The 24,794-nt window shown below is 40.9% G+C and overlaps 1 protein-coding gene across 3 annotated transcripts in view; it reads left to right on the plus strand.

The window, feature by feature from the left end:
* Positions 1–2,252: 2,252 nt before the first annotated feature.
* RTN4 (reticulon 4) overlaps positions 2,253–24,794 on the plus strand; it is a 74,182-nt gene continuing 51,640 nt past the window's right edge. For 2 of the 3 annotated variants that reach the window (XM_068989152.1, XM_068989160.1), the window contains exons 1-2: positions 2,253–3,041; positions 24,226–24,282. In XM_068989152.1, the coding sequence (XP_068845253.1) occupies positions 2,477–3,041; positions 24,226–24,282 (622 nt within the window). In that variant the 5' untranslated portion in view covers positions 2,253–2,476. The remainder of the gene's footprint in view (positions 3,042–24,225; positions 24,283–24,794) is intronic. The other variant, XM_068989168.1, reaches the window with a different exon arrangement.

Raw genomic sequence — 24,794 nt, forward strand, 5'->3', positions numbered from 1 at the left:
ATGTGTATGGACTTAGCTGAAAAATCATGTATGTTTTTGACAATTTTTGACAAATATTTGACAAATACTTGAAATATGTTTAGTTATTATTGAGGAATCTGTTTTAAAATTTTTAGTTTGGCATTAAATCTCCTGCCTCCAAATTCTATACTAATATTTCTCTCTTCCTACTCTTCCCAATTCTTCTAAAAACAAACAAACTCCAATCAACTCATAACAATTTTCTAAAAATAAAGCTAAAGTTCATCTCTGTGGGACTATTAAGCTAGGTCTTGAATGTACTGTTGACAACTAACTAATAACTAACCTGATCAGGTAACAATGCCAGGAAATCTAGTTTTACCTTTGCTTGTTTTTAAAAATTAAATCTTGTTTCCCATTGACAGAAAAGAGAGTTCTTATACACTCTCATGCCTACCTCCCAACCAATTTCCCCTATAACTAACATCCTGCATTAGGCTTGTGGTAGGCTTGTTACAACTGATGAACCAATATTGATTATATTACTCACTGAAGCCCACAGTTTACATTAGGATTCCCTCTTTGAACAGTTCTGAGTTTTGCCAAATGTATGTCATGTATCCATCATGACAGTGTCATACACAACAGTTTCACTACCCTAAAAATCTCCTGTGTTCTGCCTCTGTGTCCCTCCGTCCCCCCAATCCTCGCTTTTCCTTTTTAATTACCCCAATTGAGGGTAGTATTAGTTGAAGCTAAGAATTTGCTTAAGTAATCCATGATTCTCCATGGCAATCAACATTTCTTAATCATCAATTTAGACTAGCACTGTCAAACAAATAAAATATAAGCCACATATATATTTAAAATTTTCTAGATGCAGTATTAAAAAGAACAAGTAAAATTAATACATTACACTTATCCCAATATATCCAAAATTTTATCAACTCCAGTATAACCACTATAAAAATTGAGATACTTAATTTTTTTTGTACCCTCAAAATATAGTATGCATTTCAAACTTACAGCACATCTCATTTCAAACGACTCATATTTCAAGTGCTCGGTAGCCAGGAGTAGCCAGTGACTAAGGACTTGAATAGTGCAGGCCTAGACTGAGAGCAACTTGAAAGCAAGCTATCCTCCTCTCTCCAGGGCCTCTAGAATAGACAGGAAGGGGATATTTTTGGAAGGTATTCAGTACATCAGAAAGATAAAAAGAACTCTCTAAACCTCTGGATGCTGATACTTAAATGTTCTGCAGTCACTTTCTTTAAACTCTCCAGTTCTGGAAAAAGTGGAATGGGGATTATACTCATTTTGACATATCAAAGAAATGAGTATGTATGTATCCTGACTCCCAGAAAGCCTGAATCATCCAGAATGTTGACTCATGGGCCTAAGGTGACTGAAATACAATGTGAATCAAATTTGATCCTTCCAAGGCATCCTTCTCTTTCCACTTTCCTCTCTCTCCTCCCTCTTTTGGGTGACTCATCCTTCTACCAGTTAAGTCCAGCAGCGTGCAGATCCCAAAGCCCTCTTTGAAGAAGTACAGACTCATCAAATGGTCTTGTTCCAGTCAGTCCCTATATCGTCTAGCCTAGTTGTTTTGCCTACCTCATCCAGGGTCTGCAGTTAAGACTGGGAGTGACTTTAAACCTGTAAAAAATATTATTTTTTCTTTTAAGGTGGTGATGGTGATCCCCTTAAGGTGATAAGGTGGCTTAGGAATTTAAGTTTGAAAGAAAACAAATTTTTATTTCGAAATCTGCAATTTAACGTTTGCTTCAATCCTTAGGGCCTGCTCCACAGTACCGTTATTCATAACCTTCCTGCGCTCTGGGTTTTTTCCTTTCCTGGGAGGAAAGTTTCCACTCCCAGTCTCCAAGATAACGCCCTTCCGGTGGCGTGCCAGGAACGTCTCCGACCCCTCAGTGCTGGGAGGGAGTCGTTTCGTTTTCTCAGTGCTGTAAACACACAGACTCCAGCTTCGCCAAGGCCAAGACCAAGACCCCACCCGGACCCGCAACTACCCTAGGCAGTCGGTGGGGTTCCCAGCTCCAAACCCCGCCCATCGAACCCACCCGAGCCGGTAAGAGAGAGGAAGTGCAGTGAGACCCACCCACTTTCGTCCTTTTCCTTTTCTGTTGGGCCGACTGGTTGCCCGTCAACTCTATTTCTTCGCCGATTGGCTCCCTCCCTCCCGCGTTAGTGCCTCCCTCTCCCTGGCTGGGAGGCTGTCACGCCAAACTGGGCGGAGCGTCGGCTGGCCTCTCTCCTTCTCTCATCTGGGCGGCGGCGGCGGCAACTGGGGACGGGGCGGGTGGCGCATCACGGGCGCGGAGGCTGGAGGAGCAGTCTCATTGTTCCGGGAGCTGTCGCCACTGCAGGTCCCTCGGCTCGTTGGGCCCTGCCCCTCAGTCCTCCCCGCCCCCCACAACCGCCCGCGGCTCTGAGAAGAAGCTTCTCCGGCGGAGGCAGCTGCTGCAGCATCACCTCTGACCTGCCAGCCATGGAAGACATGGACCAGTCGCCTCTGGTCTCCTCGTCCTCGGACAGCCCGCCTCGGCCTCAGCCCGCATTCAAGTACCAGTTCGTAAAGGAGCCCGAGGACGAAGAGGAAGAGGAGGAGGAGGAAGACGAGGACGAGGACGAGGACCTGGAGGAGCTGGAGGTGCTAGAGAGGAAGCCCGCCGCCGCGCTGTCGGCGGCCCCGGTGGCCGCAGCCGCCGCCACCCCGGCTAGCGCGCCCCTGCTGGACTTCGGCAATGATTTCGTGCCCCCGGCGCCCAGGGGGCCACTGCCGGCCGCGCCTCTCGCCGCTCCGGAGCGGCAGCCGTCTTGGGACCCGAGCCCCGTGTCGTCGTCGGTGCCCGCGCCGTCCCCACCCTCCATTACAGCAGACTCGCACTCCAAGCTCTCTGAGGACGAGGGGCCTCCGGCCCGGCCTCCCCCTCCTCCACCGGCCGACGTGAGCCCTCAGGCCGAGCCCTCGTGGACCCCGGCTGCCCCAGCCCCCGCCGCGCCCCCCTCCACGCCGGCCGCGCCCAAACGCAGGGGCTCCTCGGGCTCAGCGGGTGAGTGCCGCGCCCTCCGCCTCGCGCCGCCCCTCGCGCCCCTCCCTCTTTTGTGCGCAGCCCCTAAAGCCTGGACCCTGCCCTTCTCTCCATCCGGAGGGGGCTTTGTCTGCAGATCTTTGGGCGAAGGCGCCCCCGCTGGTGGGAGCCGCGGGGAGCAGGGTGGGGCGGCAGAGGAAGCCCGGGCTTACTCTTTATTGTCCGTCTGGGTATCGGGGAGCACGTGCGCCCCGACCGCTCCCGGGTTGTTCTGTCTGCTCTCCATTCCACCGGGTCGGGGAAGTTAGGAACCCACCCCTTGCAGGAACTGGGTCTGTAATGAGGGAACTAGGGGTGTGGATTCATCGGGCTGCCTTGGTTCCGGGATGAGGATGGAAGGCCTTGGCGCCCTAATCTTTTGTCTGCCCAACTAGGTTGCTCCTGGGGAAAAGACGCAGTTTCTTGCTGGTCTTTGCCTGCATTGAGCCCTGGCCCCTCTCCTCACCCCTTCCTTGGCTTGGGTGGCCCCATGCTCTTCATCTCCCCCGCCCCGGCCCCGCGCTTGTGGGGAGCCGGTCCAGTGGAAAACGTCCACATTGACCTGACTGCAGTGAAGGGACAGCGCCTCCAGTGGTGTGACGCGTGGAGAATTGGGGAGCGGAGTTTCGGCGAGGTCCTGCCACCGCCCAGTTTACCCGGGTTGTGATGTGGCTATTTACCACCAGCTTAACGGCGCCGGGGAAATGGGACCTGGGCACCGTGTTCCAAGGGGGGCGCAGTTCTGCCGGGAGCTCTGCCGCAGAAGGAGGGGAATAGTTGTTAGGATGCACAGGTTTAGTCTCAATGCATCGTAATTGAATCGTAGAGATAAAAGGAAAAGGCAAAATGGTTGACATTCCCAAAGAAGGGGAAACCTGTGGATTCCCTGGCGGGAAGAGGACAGTTGAACTTCTGGCAGATTTACCATGGGACTTCATGAAATGTTTTCAGACAGACGTTTTCATCCGTTGGTTAGAAATACTGTTTCGTAGAAGTAATATATTTTAGGGCTGCAGAGACAGATTTGCATTGTCCGTAAATAGTTTTCAAATCTTTTCATTTACCGGCACCTGATTGTTTGTTATTACTGTTATTAGGAAAAATTGTTTTATTATCCTTTTCATTTTGGGAGATTGTTTATTTTGGAAGAGAAAAAAGTTTGTTAGAGGTTGAGAATTCATCCTATTAGACACGTTAATTAACTTATTAACAAGTAGCTTGTTAGTTTGGGGACAGAAAGCGTCGCACTAGAAATAGGACCTTTATGTGTAAAAAGGCAAGGATCAAGAATCAGGTAGTGTAACAGTCTGGTGAGAAATTGTCATAGCCTTGTAGGATTTTAGAAACGGTTGTTTTTCTAGAAAAAGATACTCAGTGGGAGATCATGGAAGAATTTTCTTTTCTTCAGCTCACTCCTGCACCACAAGGAAGAAAATAAGTCAATAGTGATATTGACATACCCCACAGCATTACTCAGAGCATTAATTACTACACTACAGATAATTAGAATGTGAGAAGTAACTCAAGTTTTCCTTTTTATGAGTGAAAACACATTTCGAGAAACTAAAGTGAGGTGGAAAAATATCAAGTAATAAGACATTTACAAATGATAAATTTAATGATTAAGAAAAGCAAACTGATTTTTCATATTGTATTCCTATGTGGCAACAAAAGAGTTCTGTTCTTTGAACCTTGGAGAGTCAGGAGGTGATAGCATTCTTTCTGTATTTTGACTTTAGGAATACTAACTTTGGAAGACAAAGGAGAGAATATTGTGTCACTTAGCGATTCTATCTTTACATGGCTCCCTAATTCTGTATTGATGTTGCCTATCTAGAAATTTTAGTTCCTTTAGGACATAAAGGAACACTGTGATTATGGTCAGATAGTTAAACCATGTCACTGAGTCTGGCTTTCTTAACAGTTCTTTCCTGCAGCTGGTTATTGATTTACCTACAGAGGCACTATTCTAGGCTAGGAAAATAGAGCAGTCAGCAAAACAGATGTGTTCCCCATGAGAGGAGTACAGATAATAAACACCTGATTAAGGAACTGAGAATAGTGTTAAGTGTTATGAGCAGCATAGGAAGGATGATGTGGAAAATTATTGAGATGTGTGGGAACCTTTTTAGATAGGGTGGCACTGAGAAAGGCCTTTCTGAGGAGGTGAGATTTAAGCTGCAGATATAAAAAATTTCCAAGAAGCTCCTGGGAGGCAAAAGCCCTGCGGCAGTAATGTATGTTTGAGAAGCTAGTGAGAAGACTAGTAAGAAAGCTAAGGAGAGAGTGGGGTGGTAGACTAGACTTAGGTCATTTGAGGTCTCTAATAGGCCATGGTAAACATTTTCGCTTTTTGAAAGATCGTTTATTTTAGAAATGTGCTCCTTAATTATATTGGGGTTTTGGAGCAGAAATACAGTTTTGAAGATTGAGAGAAACTAAAAGGATGGACGTGAGTAAAGACAAAGAGGTGGGAAATGTGCAGAGCATAGTTAGAAACATAGATCAGTCTGACTGGAGGACGGTTTATGTTACTGCATATGGTAGATCCCTGACACTTGTGTATTTCATATTGTTGTTTAACCTCTTCTTGAGTAAGTGCTGATTTCCCTTATTTGAGAAATTGTGATTTTGCTGTTTGCTGTTGTATCAGTACTTGGAGCATCGCCATGCTGAAAGACTGAAGTCTTTCCCCTGCTGAGTGTTTTTCATGGAGAAACATTGGCTTCAGGTTAAAATGATGGTTGTTTAACGTAGGCTTTGAGAACATGCAAGGGAAACTAGATAGAAATTTGAGTTGAGAGATGCAGACCATTCATTAAGGATGGCGTTGAGCTGACCTCTGGACATGTTCTTTAAACCAGTATTAGATCTGGATTCTGAAACGTGTCGGATGCCAAGTTAAGGATATAGGGTTTTATCATCCTGCTTTTATTCATGTTCTGCCATCCACAGCTGCCCTTGCACTTGGCAATTTAAATTATGAGGCAAAAAATGTTTTCGTTGTTTTTTTCCAAAATATGATGTTATTTCATTATTTATCATCCTTTTCCTGAATTACTGCTTTCAGCATTGGGAAGCCATCAAAAATTATTGAACTGAGGCATGGAATAATGAAAGCAGTGTTAGAAAAGTGAATTGGCAATTTTCAAGATGGGTTGGAAAGAGAAAATGGAAACTATTTAGAAATCTTTCACAGTAGTTCTGAGAGAGGTGAGTAGAGCCTGAACTCGTTCATTTAGTGGAAATGGAATATAGGGAGGAATATAAGAAACTTTAGGAAGAATGAGTTTTTTGGCTCTGAGTCTCTGTTTTTATAGTTAGGTTAAGAAGAAGTTTTATGAAAGAGAACTGATAGGACTTGGAGGCCATGGATACAAAGAATAGAATGTTGGTGGTTTTAAATCATTTTCAGAGACTATCCAAAGTTGTTGAAATGGAAATTTGTATAGATTTGGATATTGCTCATAAGTACAGTATAATACTGCTCATTATATGGCTTAAGGATTAAAAATAATTAGTCATTTTTACAGTCATTTATTATTATATCAGTATAGAAGCACATGATAGGAGTATTAAAAGATTCTGAGTGATATATAGTTTATATAGTTTAAATATTAGTCTTTAACATAAAGTTCAAGTGAACAGTGATGTGACATTCCCAGGAAGTAGTTGTCACCAAAGAAAGAGATGTTTTGTCAAAATCTGTTTCCCATCCTCCCTTCATTTTTACCTGGAAAATGTTAACAAGGAATGAAACTGATGGATATAGAGGTTCTGAATAATTCTGTTGTTAACTATTTCTAATTTTCTGACTAGGAATAAAAGTTGGGAACAGGTGGTGTGCTTGTTGTTGTTTAGTTGCTAAGTCATGTCTGACTTATGGATAAAGTGAATTACTTTTCAGATTGGTTCCTAGGAAGCTCAGTATCAAATTTATAGTTCTTTTTAGTAACTAACAAGCTTCCTCAAATCCTTTTTAAAATGAAGTGATGAAGTTATATTGAACCTTTAATAACTATCTAATTATGTGAGATAACATTTAGAAACATGCTATCTTAACACTCTGTTTCTGTAAACTTGGAAGATTATTACTATGTTATCTGTGTGTGCTTGCTTCCCAGGTGGCGCTAGTGGTAAAGGACTGCCTGCTATTGCAGGAGACGTAAGAGACTCAGGTTTGATCCCTGGGTTGGAAAGATCCCCTGGAGGAGGGCATGGACAACCCACTCCAGTATTCTCGCCTGGAGAATCCCATGGACAGAGGAGCCTGGCAGGCTACAATAGGGTGGCAAAGAGTCTGACATGACTCAAGTGACTTAGCACGCACACACCTATTGTCTAATAATTGGCTCTGTATTATGTGTGGTTATTTCATAATATACTTAAAAACAGATTATTTGAAACACTGCTGTTGCAAAGCCCCAGTTTAAATGGCACATTTTAAAGGTCCTTTGCTAGCCCAGAATAAAAGTACCAACCAAATGGATGATTATTTCTTGATTTTTACTATGGGACCTTGAAGCAGAAGCAAATGTTGGTAGAAACACTGTTCTTATAGTGTATTATTTGAGAATTTTTATTCCTGTTTCTAAATATAGACCCTAGAAGATTCCTCTGGGGGTGACAGCCCCAGGGATGGGAACTATAAGAGCAGAACCATAATTCATCACCAGTGTTTAAGTGGGTGAGTGTGACCTTTGTGGCTAGCTAATGCAGGACACAGGCATGCACTGTGGGAGGACCCAGCTCTACTGATGCTAGAGTTTTCTCAATCTGAAGTCCTCATCATTCTTTCAGCTCTAAAGGAGGAATTGATAATTTCACATTTATACTAATGATTTTTTGTTTCTTGGAATGGTGATTTTTAATTTTTAAATCACTTTACTCATGCATTCCCATAACATTCTGTTCTTACCTCACCATAGTATATATATGGGAGTGGTATGTTCACTCATTTCTGTTCCCCAGATTATATGGTCCTTGAGTAAAGGGACTGTATTACCTTTTTACCTTGAGGGAGAGGACTACATGCATTATCTCTCCATTGCTGAGCACAGTCCCTTAGATGTGGCATAGGCAGTCAGGTATTTGTTGAACTAATATTACAGATGAATCCTGATCTGTATTTTGTATGGCTCTCAGTTCAGTTCAGTTCAGTTCAGTCGCTCAGTCACGTCCAACTCTTTGCGACCCCATGAATCGCAGCACACCAGGCCTCCCTGTCCATCACCAACTCCTGGAGTTCACTCAAACTCATGTCCATCGAGTCGGTGATGCCATCCAGCCATCTCATCCTCTGTCGTCCCTTTCTCCTCCTGCCCCCAATCTCTTCCAGCATCAGAATCTTTTCCAATGAGTCAACTCTTTGCATGAGGTGGCCAAAGTATTGGAGTTTCAGCTTTAGCATCATTCTTTCCAAAGAACACCCAGGACTGATCTCCTTTAGAATGGAGTGGTTGGATCTCCTTGCAGTCCAAGGGACTCTCAAGAGTCTTCTCCAGCACCACAGTTCAAAAGCATCAATTCTGAGGCGCTCAGCTTTCTTCACAGTCCAGTTCTCACATCCATACATGACCACTGGAAACACCATAGCCTTGACTAGACGGACCTTTGTTGGCAAAGTAATGTCTCTGGTTTTTAATATGCTGTCTAGGTTGGTCATAACTTTCCTTCCAAGGAGTATGGCTCTAGAAGTACTGAAATATTTTCTCTCAAATAGAAGTCCCAAGTCTTGGTACTTTTGTGGTTGTCCGGTGGTTGAGACTGTGCTTCCACTGCAGCGGGCACGTGTTCAGTCCCTGGTCAGGGAAGTTCCGCATTGTGGTGTGGCCAGAAAGAAAAAAAAAACCCAAGTCTTACGAATTAAAGCATTAATTTATTTAAAAATGCAAGGTATATGGATGTACTCTTTTATTTAACCAGTCTCTTATTGATAGTTGATTAGGTTATTTTTCAGCTTTTTCTGTTATAAGTAACATTGTTGTGAACACCTTTGTATATACTTCTTTGCAAATACATGCTGTTGTGTGTTGTAGAATAAATTCACATAAGTGGAATTACTGATTCAAAGGGTATAAGCATTGAAAATGTTGGTAGATAATGCCAGATGGTAGTGCAGTAGACGTTGCTCCTACTCCTGTAGTAGGAGCTGTAGCTGCTAAAGATTGGATTATCTTTTCAGCAGTCTCTGAAGCCTTATGTGGCTCTCTAAAAATGACTTCTTTAATGACGTGTTCTTATTACGATAGATGAAGAAGGCTTATACAGTTTTGTTCAAACAGATTTGGCAGTAGGCTGGTCATATTGGTGGTCTCTTGGGAGTTCAATATTAAGGAAAGTTAGCATACTCCTTTTTAAAACCAGGTTTAGAGCTGAGTGTGGAGACTTAAAGATGAGTAGAGACTGTAGTTATGACAGGTACATGTGGCAGATAAGGAAAGAATACAAGCCCCTTCCTGTGAAATATTTTCTGCTGTCTTAAAACCAGAGGACTCCTGTGGTTTTACTGTAGGAACAATCATATATTTACAAACCTGTCAGCTGCTTTTGTGAAAAGAGAAAAAAACTCTTTTTTCCTCCTGAACCTTATAGATTGACTTATAAACTTCACTAATTGAAGGCACCATTATTAAATTTATTTATCTTAGTATACTGACAGCCCTAGGTGAAGCTGACCTAAACCATTAACGATTTTTAAAAATCTACTGGAGTCTTTGGTCTCAGAGGGAATTTACTTGTTTAAAATTCTGTTCATCTTTGTTCTAAGGAAGTTTATTAAATATACCTAAACCTATCATGTAAGTCGCTTTCACAAAGTCTTTAGAACTTCTCAGTCTCAACTAATTAACATCGTTATTAAATTGAGAGTTTTATTCTTCTGCCAAGTTCTGAATTCAGTTAGCTGATATTTTGCTAACAATTTTGCATGGCTTGTGTAAGGAATATTTTTCTCTATTTTTTTAAAAATAGCTTTGTTTCTTTTTTTCTCATTGTGTGTGTGTGTGTGTGTGTGTGTGTGTGTGAATGTGTATGTGTGTGTGTGTATGTGTGTGTGTGTGTTTGACTGATTTGGCTGAGCTGGGTCTTTGTTACAACATGCAGGATCTTTAGTTGCAACCTGTGGAATCTGATTCCCTGACCAGGGATCAAACCTGTGCCCCTGGGAGTTCATTGGGAGCTTGTAGTCTTAGCCACTGGATCACCAGGGAAGTCCTTATTTTTCTGTATTTTTTATTTTCTTGTAATAATTCTGTCTGGTTTTGGTATTAGTGCATAAATCTGTGAAACATTTTGGGAAGTGCTTCCTCTTGCTTATATACTGAAAAAGTTTGTGTAAGCATCCTTCAGTGTTTATAGAATTTATTAGTGATGGGGCTTCCTAGGTGGATAAGTGGGTAAAGAATCCACTTGCAATGCGAGAGATCTCTGGGCTGGGAAGATCCCCAGGAGGAGGAAGTGGCAACCCACTCCAGTATTCTTGTTTGGAGAATCCCACAGACAAAGAGAAGCCTGGCAGGCTAAAGTCTGTAAAGTGGCAAAGAATCACAGCTGAAGCGGCTGAGAACACACGCGCACAGTGAAGCTATCTGGCCTTGGAGTTCTCTGTGTGGAGAAGGTTTTAAATTAAAGGTATACTATTTTAATGTGATATAGGGCTATTCAGATCTTCTATTTCAGCTTGTGTCAGTTTTGGAATTGTATGCTTTGCAAAGAACTTGACTATTTCATCTTTATGAGGAAACATCAAGGAATTTGTCCACTCAACCTAAGTTGTCTAATTTATTGGCATAGACTTGTTTGTGTAACCTCTTACCTTTTTAGAAGTTATAGAGCTAGTCCCTCTTTTATTTCCAATATGTATTTTCCTCTCTTTTTCTTAATCATTTTAGGGATTATCAATTCTATTAATCTTTTCAACAAACCAACTTTTGGTTTCATTGACTTTTCTCTTTAGTTTGCATGTTCCCTGTATCATTGGTTTCTGCTGTTATTTTATTTATTTTTTATTGTTTATTTGCTCTTTTCCTAGTTTCCTTTGGTGGAAGCTTTAAACGTTAACCCTTTTTTCTAAGATCATTTAGAGCTATAAACTTCTCTCTGAGCATTACTTTAGCTGTATTCTGCAGATTTCCATTATCATTTGATTTAAATTATTGTTTAATTTTTCCTGTGATACATTCTTTGATGCATCAGCCATTTAGAATTGTGTTTAATTTCCAGACATTTGAGGGGTTGTCCAGAATTTTTCTGTTTTACTGATTTCAGCTTAATTCATGTGGTCAGAGAACATGTACTGCATGATTTCAGTCCTGAGACTGAAATTTACTTTGTTGACCAGGAAATGGTTTCTCTTGGTGTACGTTCCATGTGTACTTGAGCAGAATGTGTGTTCTGTTGCTGGTTGGAGTGCTCTGTAATGAAGTCAGTTTGTTGGGGTATTGTCTGAACCGTCTGTATCCTTGTTTATAGAATGTGCGTATGTGTGTGTGTGTCTAGTCTATCAGTTAACTGAGAGTTGACTGTTAAAATTTTTAAATAATGTTTGTAGATTTGTCCTTGTCTCCCTTTAGTTTTTGCTTCGTGATTTTTTCATTACACCTTTCCTGTGTAACCTTTAGCGTTGTTATATATCTATTTAGCATATGTCTTATTGCTCTTTTATCATTATCAAATGCTCCTGTTTACCTCTGGTAATCTCAAGGTAATACTTTTTTTGTTTGAATCTGTTTTGCTCGATATTAATATCGCCATTCTGGATTTTGTAGGATAAGTACTTGGATCGTATATCCTTTCACATCCTTTTACTTGTAATCTTCCTGTGTTTTTATATTTAAAGTGTGTGTCCTGTAAGTGGCATATAGTAGGGTTTTCATCTAGTCTGAAAATCTCTGCCTTTTAATTGGAGCAGTTTACTACCTTCAGTGTAATTATTAGTATAGCTCATTTAAGTCTTTTCTCTGAGTTCCATCTGCTTTTTTTTTTTTTGTACTTCTGTATATTCCTTCCATCCTTTGTGCTTTTATTGTCATTGTCATTTTAATTCTCTCTATATTGTAGTTATTTAAGCTTCAAAAATCAGTTATTCTTGAAAGAAATTAAGATATGAGAATACTTTATATTTACTCATAAACTTACCTTTTCTTTAAGGAAATTAGGAAGTGAGATTATTTTATATCTACTCATATATTTACCATTTCTGTCCTTCTTCATTCCTTTATGAAGATTCGGGTTTCTATATGGTGTCTTTTTTCCTTTCTGAAGACCTTCATTTAACATTCCTTGTTCTGTTTTTTTGGTGATGAAATCTTTCATTTTTTATTTTCATCTTTTATCTCTAATATCTTAATTCATCTTTATTTTTGAAGGATTTTTTTGAAGAATACAGTTAATTTTATTGTTTGTAATAATTATGGTCTATAAAATCTCAGAAGGTACTGAATTAGCAGACTCTGACTGAATCATTGTCACTTGGGGAAATACAGGGTTAGGTTCCTGTGAACCTCATAGCGTTTTTGTTAATGATAAGTATATAACTTTATTTTAGGTGTGTTTCTATTTAAAGAAACACATTATTTAATATATATTGTAGACTCATTAACATTGAACTCATGGCCAAGAGTACTATAACTCATGTCTGAATGAACCTTATCTAAAACATGTGTTTGCTCTGTAAGGTACATCATAATTTTGCTCTTAAGAACAAGAGATAGTACTTCAACACTATGCTTAGGGCCCACATCAGAATCACCAACAAAAAGCATAGAAATGTAAACAGTGGGGCACTGAATAGACTGCTAAAAGAGGTTGCTTTGTTTGACCTCACCTGATAGTGTATTCAGTATGTTGGGGGACTGGAATGTTTGGTTCCTCTGCACTTGCCCAGTTCTGTAAGTACTGACTTTCAGTTTATCAATTTAGTGAGTAGATTGGCATTAAGGAATCAGTGGTTCAGAATTGGGAAAGGAATGTGTCAAGGCTGTGTATTGTCACTTGCTTATTTAGCTTATGTGCAGAGTGAAGTGAAGTGAAGTCACTCAGTCGTGTCCGACTCTTTGCGACCCCATGGACTATAGCCTACCAGGCTCCTCTCTTCATGGGATTTTCCAGGCAATAGTACTGGAGTGGATTGCCGTTTCCTTCTCCAGGGGATCTTCCCAACCCAGGGATCGAACCCTGGTCTCCCGCATTGTGGACAGATGCTTAACCGTCTGAGCCACCATAGACATCATGTGAAATGCCAGGCTGGATGAATCACAATGTGGAATCAAGATTGCAGGGAGAGATATCAACACTCTCAGATAGGCAGATGATAACCCCTCTGTGGCAGAAAATGAAGAGAAACTAAAGAGCCTCTTGATGAGGGTGAAAGAGGAGAGTGAAAAAGCTGGCTTAAAAACTCATTATTCGGAAAGCTAAGATCATGGCATCTGGTCCCATCACTTCATGGTGAATAGAAGAGGGACAAGTGGAAACAGTGGCAAATTTTATTTTCTTGGGGTCCAAAATCACTGAGGATGGTGACTGCAGCTGCACCTTGGAAGGAAAGCTATGATAAACCTAGACAGCATATTAAAAAGCAGAGAGACATAATGTTGCCAACAAGGATCCGTATAATCCAAGCTGTGGTTTTTCCAGTAGTCATGTGTGAATCTGAGAGTTGGACCATAAAGAAGACTGAGCGCCCATGATTTAGTGCTTTCAAATTGTGGTGCTGGAGAAGGCTCTTGAGCCTTTGGACTGCAGGGAGATCAAACCAGTCAATCCTAAAGGAAATCAACCCTGAATACTCATTGGAAGGACTGATGCTGAAGCTCCAATACTTTGGCCACCTGATGTGAAAGACTCATTGGAAGAGACCCTGATGCTGGGAAAAGATGGAGCTCAGGAGGAGAAGGGAGTGACAGAGGAAGAGATGGTTGGATAACATCACTAAATCAAGGGAAGTGAGTTTAAGCAAACTCTGGGAGATAGTGAAGGACAGGGAAGCCTGGTGTGCCCCAGTCCATGGGGTCAAAAAGACTCTGACATGACTTAGTGACTGAACAACAACAAAGGGTTGACTGCACTCATCACTAGGTTTTCACTTTTTTTTTCTTCATCATTTTAAAGAATGTTGTATTATCTTTTGGGTTACATTGTTTCCAGTTGAGAAGTAGGTCATTCTTAATATTGTTTGCCTGCCCTTTTGGTTTTCAGTAATTTGATCTCTACAGTTATCTCTTTGTGGTTTTGTGTTTATCCTGCTTGTAGTTCATTGAGCTTCGGTGGCTGGTATTTTCTATCACGATTGTCAAATTTTAGGACATTAATAATCATAATTTTTCCCCCTATATTATTGTCTCTTGGGGGGACTCCATTTTCCATATACTTTAACTGTGTGGATCACAGTAAACTGTGGAAAATTCTGAAAGAGGTGGGGATACCAGATCACCTGACCTGCCTCTTGAGAAACCTATATGCAGGTCAGGAAGCAACAATTTGGACATGGAACAATAGACTGGTTCCAAATAGGAAAAGGAGTACATCAAGGCTGTATATTGTCACCCTGCTTATTTAACTTATATGCAGAGTACATCATGAGAAACACTGGGCTGGATGAAGCACAGCTGGAATCAAGATTGCTGGGAGAAATATCAATAACCTCAGATATGCAGATGACACCAACCACCCTTATGGCAGAAAGTGAAGAGGAACTAAAAAGCCCTTTGATGAATGTGAAAGAGGAGAGTGAAAAAGTTGGCTTAAAGCTCAACATTCAGAAAACGAAGATCATGGCATCTAGTCCCATCACTTGATGGCAAATAGATGGGGAAACAATGGAAACAGTGTCAGACTTTAATTTTTTGGGCTCCAAAATCACTGCAGATGGTGATTTCAGCCCTTACTCCTTGGAAGGAAAATTATGACCAACCTAGATAGCATATTCAAAAGCAGAGACATTACTTTGCCACAAAGGTCCATGTACTCAAGGCTATGGTTTTTCCAGTGGTCATGTATAGATGTGAGAGTTGGACTGTGAAGAAAGCTGAGTGCTGAAGAACTGATGCTTTTAAACTGTGGTGTTGGAGAAGACTCTTGAGAGTCCCTTGGACTGCAAGGAGATCCAACCAGTCCACCCTAAAGGGGATCAGTCCTGGATGTTCATTGGAAGGACTGATGCTGAAGCTGAAATTCCAGTACTTTGGCCACTTCATGCGAAGAGTTGACTCATTGGAAAAGGCCCTGATGCTGGGAGGGATTGGGGGCAGGAGGAGAAGGGGACGACAGAGGATGAGATGGCTGGATGGCATCACTGACTCGATGGACATGAGTTTGGGTAAACTCCAGGAGTTGGTGATGGACAGGGAGACCTGGTGTGCTGTGATTCATGGGGTCGCAAAGAGTCGGACATGACTGAGCAACTGAACTGAACTGAATTTTCAGTTATAGCATTTCCATTTGGTTCTTTTTCTAGTCTGTGTTTTTCTATCAAGATTCTCTGTTCACTCATTACGTTGGTCTTTTACTGTACATATTTAGGAATTTTTGAAAGCTATTTTAATTTCTAATTAATATTCATTAATCCAACATTTACACTATTTCTTTTTATTTACATTGGCTGTTTTTTCTTACTCTCATTTTCTTGCTTCTTTTCCAGTAATTTTTAAATTTTATACTGCTTGTCATGGATATGGTGATAGTTTCATTTTGGAAGGCAGTTGGTTGCTGACACTCACTTTGATCTTTTCAAGTCTTGATTTTAAAATTTGTGTGGGTTTAGAGCAGTGACTTACTTTTTCTTTAAGGGCAAAGTAGTAAATATTTTAGGCCTGCAGGTCATACAGGTTCTATCTAACTACTCCTCTTTGCCCTTATAGTGCAGAAGTAGCCATAGGCAAACGACGCACGAATGGACTTTTTCCAGTACAGCTGTGGCCCGTGAGCCATATTTGCTGACTTAACCTAGAGTATCCCTTACTTTAGGGTTATGTAGTCCCACTCTTAAGGTGTGCCTTTCCTGGAGTCTTATTGTTATGCTTGGGATGTTGGTGAACTCTGCACTCTGACTGGCCAGTGCTTTTAGGTCAGGCCTTACAGCACAGTCTGACCTCCAGAATATCCACGCAGCTCACAGCGTGATCACAGATTAGTCTGCCGGGTCTTGGTAAGTCTTGTGATGTGTGTGCAGCCTTGTGTTCAGCCAAAGGTTTAAAGGGAACATCTGTCTAGATTTCTGGAGCTCCTTTTCTTTGAAGCTCTCCTTTGTATGTCACCCTGCTCCGCGAATTTCAGACAACTCAACAGCTTCCTCTGCCCAGCAAGAGTGCAGTATCCTTGGGCAGCTCTGCCATGTGCTGTTGACAGCAAGTGCCTTGAGAAAGCCAGGGCACTCGGCTGGTGTGCTTCCCTCTTCTTAGGAATTATACTCCTGTGTGTGCTTCCCTCTTCTTAGGAATTATACTCCTGTGCTGCCTGTGGTCCAGTGTCTCAGGACAGTTGCTTGATATATTTGCCCAGTTTTATAGCTGTTTATGTTGGAAGGGTTAGTGTGATAAAATTACTCTCATAGCCAGAAGCAGAGGTTCTTCTCCATGATTTTAAAATGCAGTTTATTTTCCTTGTTTTATAAACTAGGTTTGATTTTACTGACCAGTTGGTTTTGAAATAAATGTGTCAGGGGAAACACTCAGCATAAGAGTGTGTGGACGTTGGTGAGATTGTGATGCGTGCTAAGTTGGTTCAGTCGCCAGGCTCCTCTGTCCTTGGGATTCTCCAGGCAAGAATGCCATGCCCTTCTCCAGAGATTGATAGTGTGTATGTTTTCCAGTTTACCAGTAACAAATTCAAAATTGATAATGCCATTTTTTTACTTTTTTTGAGAAGTGATTTACTTAAAAAAAGAAATCTCTAGTAAATTTTAGTTTTGAAACTGATTATTGTTTGGTAGAAGTAATTAGCATTCAAAGTTTGTAGTCCTAAGGCAGTTAGTCTAAACTTATATTCTAGTTTTAGGCTTTGGTAAGGAAAAGAATCTAGCACTAGGGCCTGTGTGAGGAATAGATCATGTAATTCAGTGATTCTGTTCCTTTTACTGAGGGTAATAAGGAAATTAGCGTATATCTGATTATAGTTTAAATTTCAAATTTCTAGGTTTGTCATTAACTAAGCTTTGAATAAGTTACTTTAAGTAAGTTACTCTGAGCTTTGGTAAGTAAAAATGCAGAGGATTAACAAAAATAAGGTAAGGTTGACTATATTTTAGAAAGTTATTGGGGCTGAATATGGTGAATTGAGCATTACTGGATGTTAATATTCAGATATGCAGGAGAGGGAAGCATGGGTTTGAATAGGAAGAAGTTTGTTTGATTGGCATAGATAATATGTTGAGATAAGTTTGGACAGTTAAATTGGGGGTTCCCTGGTGGCTCACATGGTAAAGAATCTGCCTACAATGCAGGAGACCCAGGTTCAGGAAGATCCTTTAGAAAGAAGGGAATGGCGCCTCACTCCAGTATTCTTGCCTGGAAAGTTCCACTGACAGAGGAGCCTGGCGGGGCTACAGTCTGTGGGGTCGCAGAGTCGAACACAACGGAGTGACTAGCATTTTCACTTTTTCAGTGCAGGCCTTAATATGTCTAAGAGTTTTTGGTATAATTCAGTGTATAAGCAGGAGCTCTTAAATGTCTTTTGAGCAAGAAAATAAACCAAATTGTTCTTTTTGATGGCTGTAGGGGAGAGACTTGATGAGTTCTAGATTCCTTTCGCCTATTTAGTGAAAACTTGTTTTTGTTTTTTCAATATGCCATTATGTTTTTACTTAGTTTGGGTATAATTAAGTCCCTAATATTTATTATTTCTCTGGCTGTCTGTTCAAATAGTACAAATGAGATTGATAGCTAAGGTTTTGGTTTCTTTGTTTTTGTTTCTCATTTTTAAAAAATCTGTCATTCTTTTATTTTTGACTCCTTTTTAAATTTATTTTTTAATTGGAGGAAAATTGTTCTGCAGTATTATGTTGGTTTCTGCCATACAACAGTTCAAATCAGCTACAATTATATGTATATCTCCTCCCTGTTGACCCTCCTGTCCCCTCATCCCACCTCTCTAGTTAATCACAGAGCACCAAACTGGGTTCCCTGTGCTACACAGCAACTTCCCACCAGTAGTTTACACTATGGTGTGTATGTGTTGATGCTACTTTCTCCATTCGTCCCACCCTCTTCTTCCGCCGCTCTGTCCACAAGTCCGTTTTCTGCATCTGTGTCTCCACTTCTTCCCTGCAGATAGGTTCATGAAAACCATTTTTCTAGTTTCCATATATATATGTGTTAATATATGATACTTGTTTTTCTCTTTCTGACTTACTTCCCTCTATATACTAGGCTGTAGCTTCATCCAGCTCACTAAAAGTAACTCAAATTCGTTCTTTTTAATGGCTGAGTAAATTTCCATTGTATACATATACTGCTGCTGCTTTATCCATTTGTCTGTTGATGGACATCTGGGTTGCTTCCGCGTCCTGGCTATTGTAGATAGTGCTGCAGTGAACATTAGGGTACATGTGTCTTTTGGAATTGTGGTTTTCTGAGTGTATGCTCAAGAGTGGGATTGTTGGGTCATATGATAGATTTATTTCTGGTTTTTTTAAGGAATGTCCCTACTGTTTACCATAATGGCTGTATCATTTTACATTCCCACCAACAGTGCAGGAGGGTTCTCTTTGCTCCACATCCCCTCCAGCATTTATTGTTCGTAGATTTTTTTTTGATGATGGGCATTCTGAGTTGTGTGAGGTGATACCTAGTTATAGTTTTGACGTGCATTTCTCCAATAATGAGTGATGTTGAGCGTCTTCTCGTGTTTATTGGCCATCTGTATATCTTCTATGGAGAAATGTCTGTTTAGGTCTTCTGCCCATTTTTTGATTGGGCTGTTTTTGTTTTTCTGAGCTTTTATATTGTGATTTTATATTGTGCTTTTTAAATTTTGGATTTGTGCTTTTATATTTTCGAGATTAATCCTTTTTCAGTTGTTTCATTTGCACTTATTTTCTCCCATCTTGAGAGTTGTCTTTTAATCTTGTTTTTTGTTTCCCAGCAGTTCTCCTGGGTTTCTTTACCCTACTGCTCTCCACCTGGGTGCTTTTTCCCAATAAAATCTCTTGCTTTGTCAGCACATGTGTCTCCTCGGACAATTCATTTCCAAGCGTTAGACAAGAGCCCAGTTTCGGGCCCTGGAAGGGGTTCCTCTTCCTGCAGCAAATGGCAACTCTGGCGGGGACTCTTCTTTGCTGAGACTGACATCGTGACCACTCGGGGTACTCAGGGGCCAGCTTGCCTGCCAATGGACCAGACCCAGTGGCCGCAACTGGGACCCTTTTGTCCCTTGTCTCCTCCTGATGTGGACAGCTGGCCAGAGTGCCCCGACCAGTAAGGAACAAGAGACTTATTGACTTCTCTTCCCATCCCTCTCCCTCTCCTTAACCCTTCCTATCCTTCCCTGTTTTTCTAGTCCCCTGGTCCTGGACACAGGGATCTGGTCGAAAGGCCCTCAGCCTGAGCTAAGGATTGGAGACTGATTACCTCCTCTTGGCAGAGAACTCGAATTCTGGTTCTGGTCTGGTCTGATATCTGGTAGGGCCGAGTTCCAGTCCTCCCTTCTCTGGAGGGCCAGGGAAAAGTCCTGTAACGCCTGGGTATCTATGGGTAGCAGGAGACGTCTGTAAGGCCACCCCTTTTGCTCCCCCTCTCCCGCCTCCTCCCCCTACTTCTTTCAACCTGGCTTCCTTTCCTCCCTTGAAATCTTTGATGTTAGTACTTGGATCTGAAGTTCTGTGTTTCTATAGGAGGTTTTCTGAGAGACTGTGTTCTTGTATTTAAGGACTTCCCTGGTGGTGCAGAGGTTAAAGCGTCTGCCTGCAATGTGGGAGACCTGGGTTCGATCCCTGGGTAGGGAAGATCCCCTGGAGAAGGCAATGGCAACCCACTCCAGTATTCTTGCCTGGAGAATCCCATGGATGGAGGAGCTTGGTGGGCTACAGTCCACGGGTCGCAAAGAGTCGGACACGACTGAGCGACTTCACTTTCACTATTGTTTCCTTTGCTGTACAGAAGCATTTAAGTTTAATTAGGTCCCACTTGTTTATTTTTGTTTTTATTTCCATTACTATAGGAGGTGGGTCATAGAGGATCTTGCTGTGACTTATGTCAGGGAATGTATTGCGTATGTTTTCCTCTTAAGAGCTTTATAGTTTCTGGCCTAACATTTACGTCTTTAATCCATTTGGAGTGTTTTCTTTTGTGTATGGTGTTAGGAAGTATTCTAGTTTTATTCTTTCACAGGTCGTTGTGCAGTTTTCCCAGCACCACTTATTAAAGAAGCTATCTTTTCTCCATTTTATATTCGTGCCTCTATTGGCAAAGATAAGGCGCCCATAGGTATGTGGGTTTATCTCTGGGCTTTCTATCTTGTTCCATTGGGCTATATTTCTGTTTTTGTATCAACATCATACAGTCTTGATGACTGTAGCTTTGTAGTATAGTTTGAAGTCAGGAAGGTTTATTTCTTCAGCTGTGTTTTCCTTTCTCAAGATTGCTTTGGCTTTTCGGAGTCTTTGGTGTTTCCATGCAAAATGTGAAATGTTTTTGTTCTTCTGTGAAAAATGCTATTGGTAGTTTGATAGAGATTACATTGACTCTATAGATTATTTTATGTAGTGTAGATGTTACATTGTGAAGTAGAAGCAAACAGTCAAATATTTTGGATAATTACAAGGTATTTGCTGGGAGACAATTTTTCTTGTTTCAGGAGCTCAAACTTATGGGGCTGATCAACTAGGAATATATAATTTACAACAAGCGTTAGTGCATAAATACACCCCTCAGAAGGTAAAGCACTTGAGCTTGAGAGACCTTTTTCAGATCCCGGCTCTCCGGCGTCCTAGCAGTGTGACTTAGAGCAAGTTGTTTCTTTTTTCCCCTTCCTTCTCTCACAACTATTTAAGGTAGTTACCATTACTTTCCTTATTTCATACGAGGAAATGAAGCCCAGAAAGGCTCAGTAATAACTTTCTGAGGGTTGTACATTTATAAGTGATGGATCTGGGATTTGGACCCAGGCAGTTTGATCCCATGATTCATAGTGGGCCTTAGTGAGAGTCTGAGCAACTCTCTTCTTCAGGGCCAAATGTTAGTGATCTCTTCTGGATTTTTTTCCCTAAGCACTTTTAGAAATGGAATACTTGTTTTGTGGCTAATTTTGGATTGAATCTCATTTTACAAATGGGGATTTAAAAAAATTTTTTTAGTGAATATTTCAACTACCAATTTGTAAACTTTCTTACTTGACCAAGTGCCAGAAATATAATTTTTACTGTAAGAGTGATTCTGGATAGCAGTAAGGATATATTTTGGAAAAAAAAAAAACTTTAAAATTTTGGCACAATTTTAGATATATTTTGCTTTCCCTATAATTTTAACGTAACAGGTTTCTAGTTCACTTTCCAAATAGACTGTCTCTGAATTAGTTGTTTTTTAACTATATTGTCTAGAAGAAAAAAACAACCATTTTATTAGGAATTTGCTACCTTTTATTTAGATGGAGCAGCTGTGTAATTATTTGGTTTTTTCCTTTGACCCCCAAATCTCAGTTTTGTACAACATTTTAATTCATTATCTTAGAGGAAAGGAATTTTCAGATTATTATTTTACAAATGAGAAACTAATTTAACTAAGACTACAGAAGTCATCTTTTAAAAGTGTGTACACTGAAGCAGGAGCATGGATTTTAAATCTAGGCTGTGGTGTAATTTAGAGCAAGCTACTAGATTGTCATCTGTAAAAATTCTCATATTTCTCATTGGGTTGATGTGTAGATTAAGTAAGTATGAAAAGTCCTTGGCCTGGCAGTGAGCGTGAAATAAATGCTAAGTATTAGAAAAAATAAAATATGTATGCATATGTGCGCGTGTGTGTGTGCTAGGTCGCTTTAGTCGTGTCTGACTCTTTACGACCTTAGGGACTGTAGCCCACCAGGCTCCTCTGTCCATGGGATTCTCCAGGCAAGAATACTGGAGTGGGTTGCCATGCCCTCCTCCAGGGGATCCTCCCAACCCAGGGATCAAACTACGCCTCCTGCATTGCAAGCAGATTCTTTGCCATTGAGCCGCCGGGGAAGCCCATGCATATGTGTACATTTTATAAAATCTCATAAGGCAAAGTGTCTCAGTGGTGTGGGTGAGTGGTCTGTCCAGCCTGTGGTTCTGGGTTACAGGAGACTTTTAAATGCTTGTCATGGATTTCACCTCACCACCAATCTAAGAAGCGTTTATTTCTTTTTAAAATTGTCTATTTATTTATTTTGGCTGTGCTGGGTCGTTGTTGCTGTGTGAGGTTTTCTTCTGTTTCGGTGAGTTGTGGTGCACCGGTTTCTCTACTGGCTTCTCTTGTGGAGCACGGGTTCAAGGGCGTGTGGGCTTCGCTAGTTGCAGCATGCAGCTTCAGTAGTTGCAGCTCTCAGGCGCTAAAGCGCAGGATCAGTAGTTGTGGCACAGAGGCTTAGTTGCTCTGCGGCATGTGGGATTGTCTCAGATCTGGGATTGAACCCGCAGGTGTCCCCTGCGTTGGCAGCTGGATTCTTTACCACTGAATCACTAGGGAAGCCCTGAGAATCCTTTAGGTATCATACCTAGGAAGAATTTGTTTTTGCATGTTATGTGACTTTTTGAATTCTTTGAAAGGAATACCCTTGGAAGAAAAGTCTTTGTTCATGATAGCCACATCTCTGATTTCTCTTTTTTCCTGTTGATCAGGCTTGTCTAGCTTGTCCTTCCCAGTAGAAGTATCCAAATTTATTATGTCCTGTACGTGAAAGAAATACCTCCTGTCATCTCTCAAACTATTTCAAATTGTCTTTTGTTAGGGGGCTTTCTCTAGTGTAAACCAAAGATCTTTTGCATAAGATTGCCCACCAGCAGGTATAAAATGACATTGTACAAGGTTAATATACCAATATGTAGTGTATTAATGGGCTGCCATAACAAAACACCATAGACTAGGTAACTTAAACAAGGGAACTTTAATTCTTACAGTTATGAAGACTGGAAAGTCTTAAGACCAAAGCGTGGGCAAGTTAGGTTTCATTAAAGGCCTGTTTTCTTGGCGTATAGGTTGCTGCCTTCTCACTGTGTGCTCACATGACCTCTTCATGTGACCATGGTCCAACCCTCATGACCTCATGTAATTCTTCTTTACCTCTGAAAGGCCCCGTTTTCAAACATGACTCACTGGACCTTAGGGCTTCAACATAATGAATTTGGGAGGAAACACAGTTTATAACATACGGCATATATTGGTTAAGAAAGGGAGCTTTGGAGTCTTGCTACTAATGTATTGCTGGAGTCTTTGTTACTTATGTACTGAGTGAGTTTCTTAATTTGTCTGTCTCTCAGTTTTTTAATCTGTTAAATGGGATATTAACAACACTGTAACAGTAGAATTATAACGAGTAAAATGAGTTCTTGCATCATGTAAAGCACTTAGAATAACAAATAGAGAATATGCATGATTTTCTGAAAGTGTTCTTCTAAATTGAACATGCTGCTGCTGCTAAGTCACTTCAGTTGTGTCCAACTCTGTGTGACCCCATAGACAGCAGCCCACCAGGCTCCCTCATCCCTGGGATTCTCCAGGCAGGAACACTGGAGTGGGTTGCCATTTCCTTCTCCAATGCATGAAAGTGAAAAGTGAAAGTGAAGTCGCTCAGTCGTGTCCGACTCTTAGGGACCTCATGGATTGCAGCCTACCAGACACTTCCATCCATGGGGTTTTCCAGGCAAGAGTACTGGAGTGGGATGCCATTACCTTCTCCAAAATTGAACATAGACCAATAAAAAAGAAAAGATTAGTGTATTAAAGCCATGATGATTCATAAAGGTAACATGTTATTGCCTCTTGGGAAATGATAGGTTCTACGGATATCATTTAATCAATTTTGTAAATTATAATTTAATCTGGATTAATGGAACTACTAATGGTACTACTTTTTCCTTTCCATCTTGACTTTTTCTCTGTAGATGAAGTTTTGTGTTAACTCATTACAAACTGAACCCCTTGCTTGCTCCTCTTTAGTCTCCTTCCAGCTCTGTCTTTATTTCTGCTGAGGATATATTCTATTTGTTTTTCAGATGAGACACTTTTTGCTCTTCCTGCTGCATCTGAGCCTGTGATACACTCCTCTGCAGGCAAGTTCTTTCTGCTAGCCTATTATCTTCTGTGTATTCTAACTTTAACTTTTTAGTTTTGTTAACTATGCTTAGTAGTTTGAATTTACTAAAAATTAGCATGATTCCAAGAATGTTTGTCTGCTGACCAAGTTGAAATTTGCATTTTATATGCTGTATCCAAGAGAGAAATGGGCAGAAACCTGATTAATAATTGGAAATGTGTAAGGAATTCTTGGACCCTTGATTTATGTTTACTTATTGACTAATCATTTCCTCTAAATACAGTTTATTTTCTTATAGCTGAAAGGCTTTCACAGAAAAGAATGCCAGTCTATGGCATTTAATTATCCAGTGCCCCATCTTTCCTGTACTGTCGGTCAAACTCTCTTTTCAAATTCTCATTTCTTCCTCTAAGACTAGTTAATAGTAGTTTTTCTTAGTTAATTTTACTTGAGGTATTTCTCAAAGACTTGATGTCTTTGCATGGCATATAATTGCTTTTATAGCCATGCACATGTTTTTTGGCCATA

This window comes from Capricornis sumatraensis, chromosome 1, assembly GCF_032405125.1.
Source record: "Capricornis sumatraensis isolate serow.1 chromosome 1, serow.2, whole genome shotgun sequence".
In the NCBI taxonomy this organism is placed as follows: Eukaryota; Metazoa; Chordata; class Mammalia; order Artiodactyla; family Bovidae; genus Capricornis; species Capricornis sumatraensis.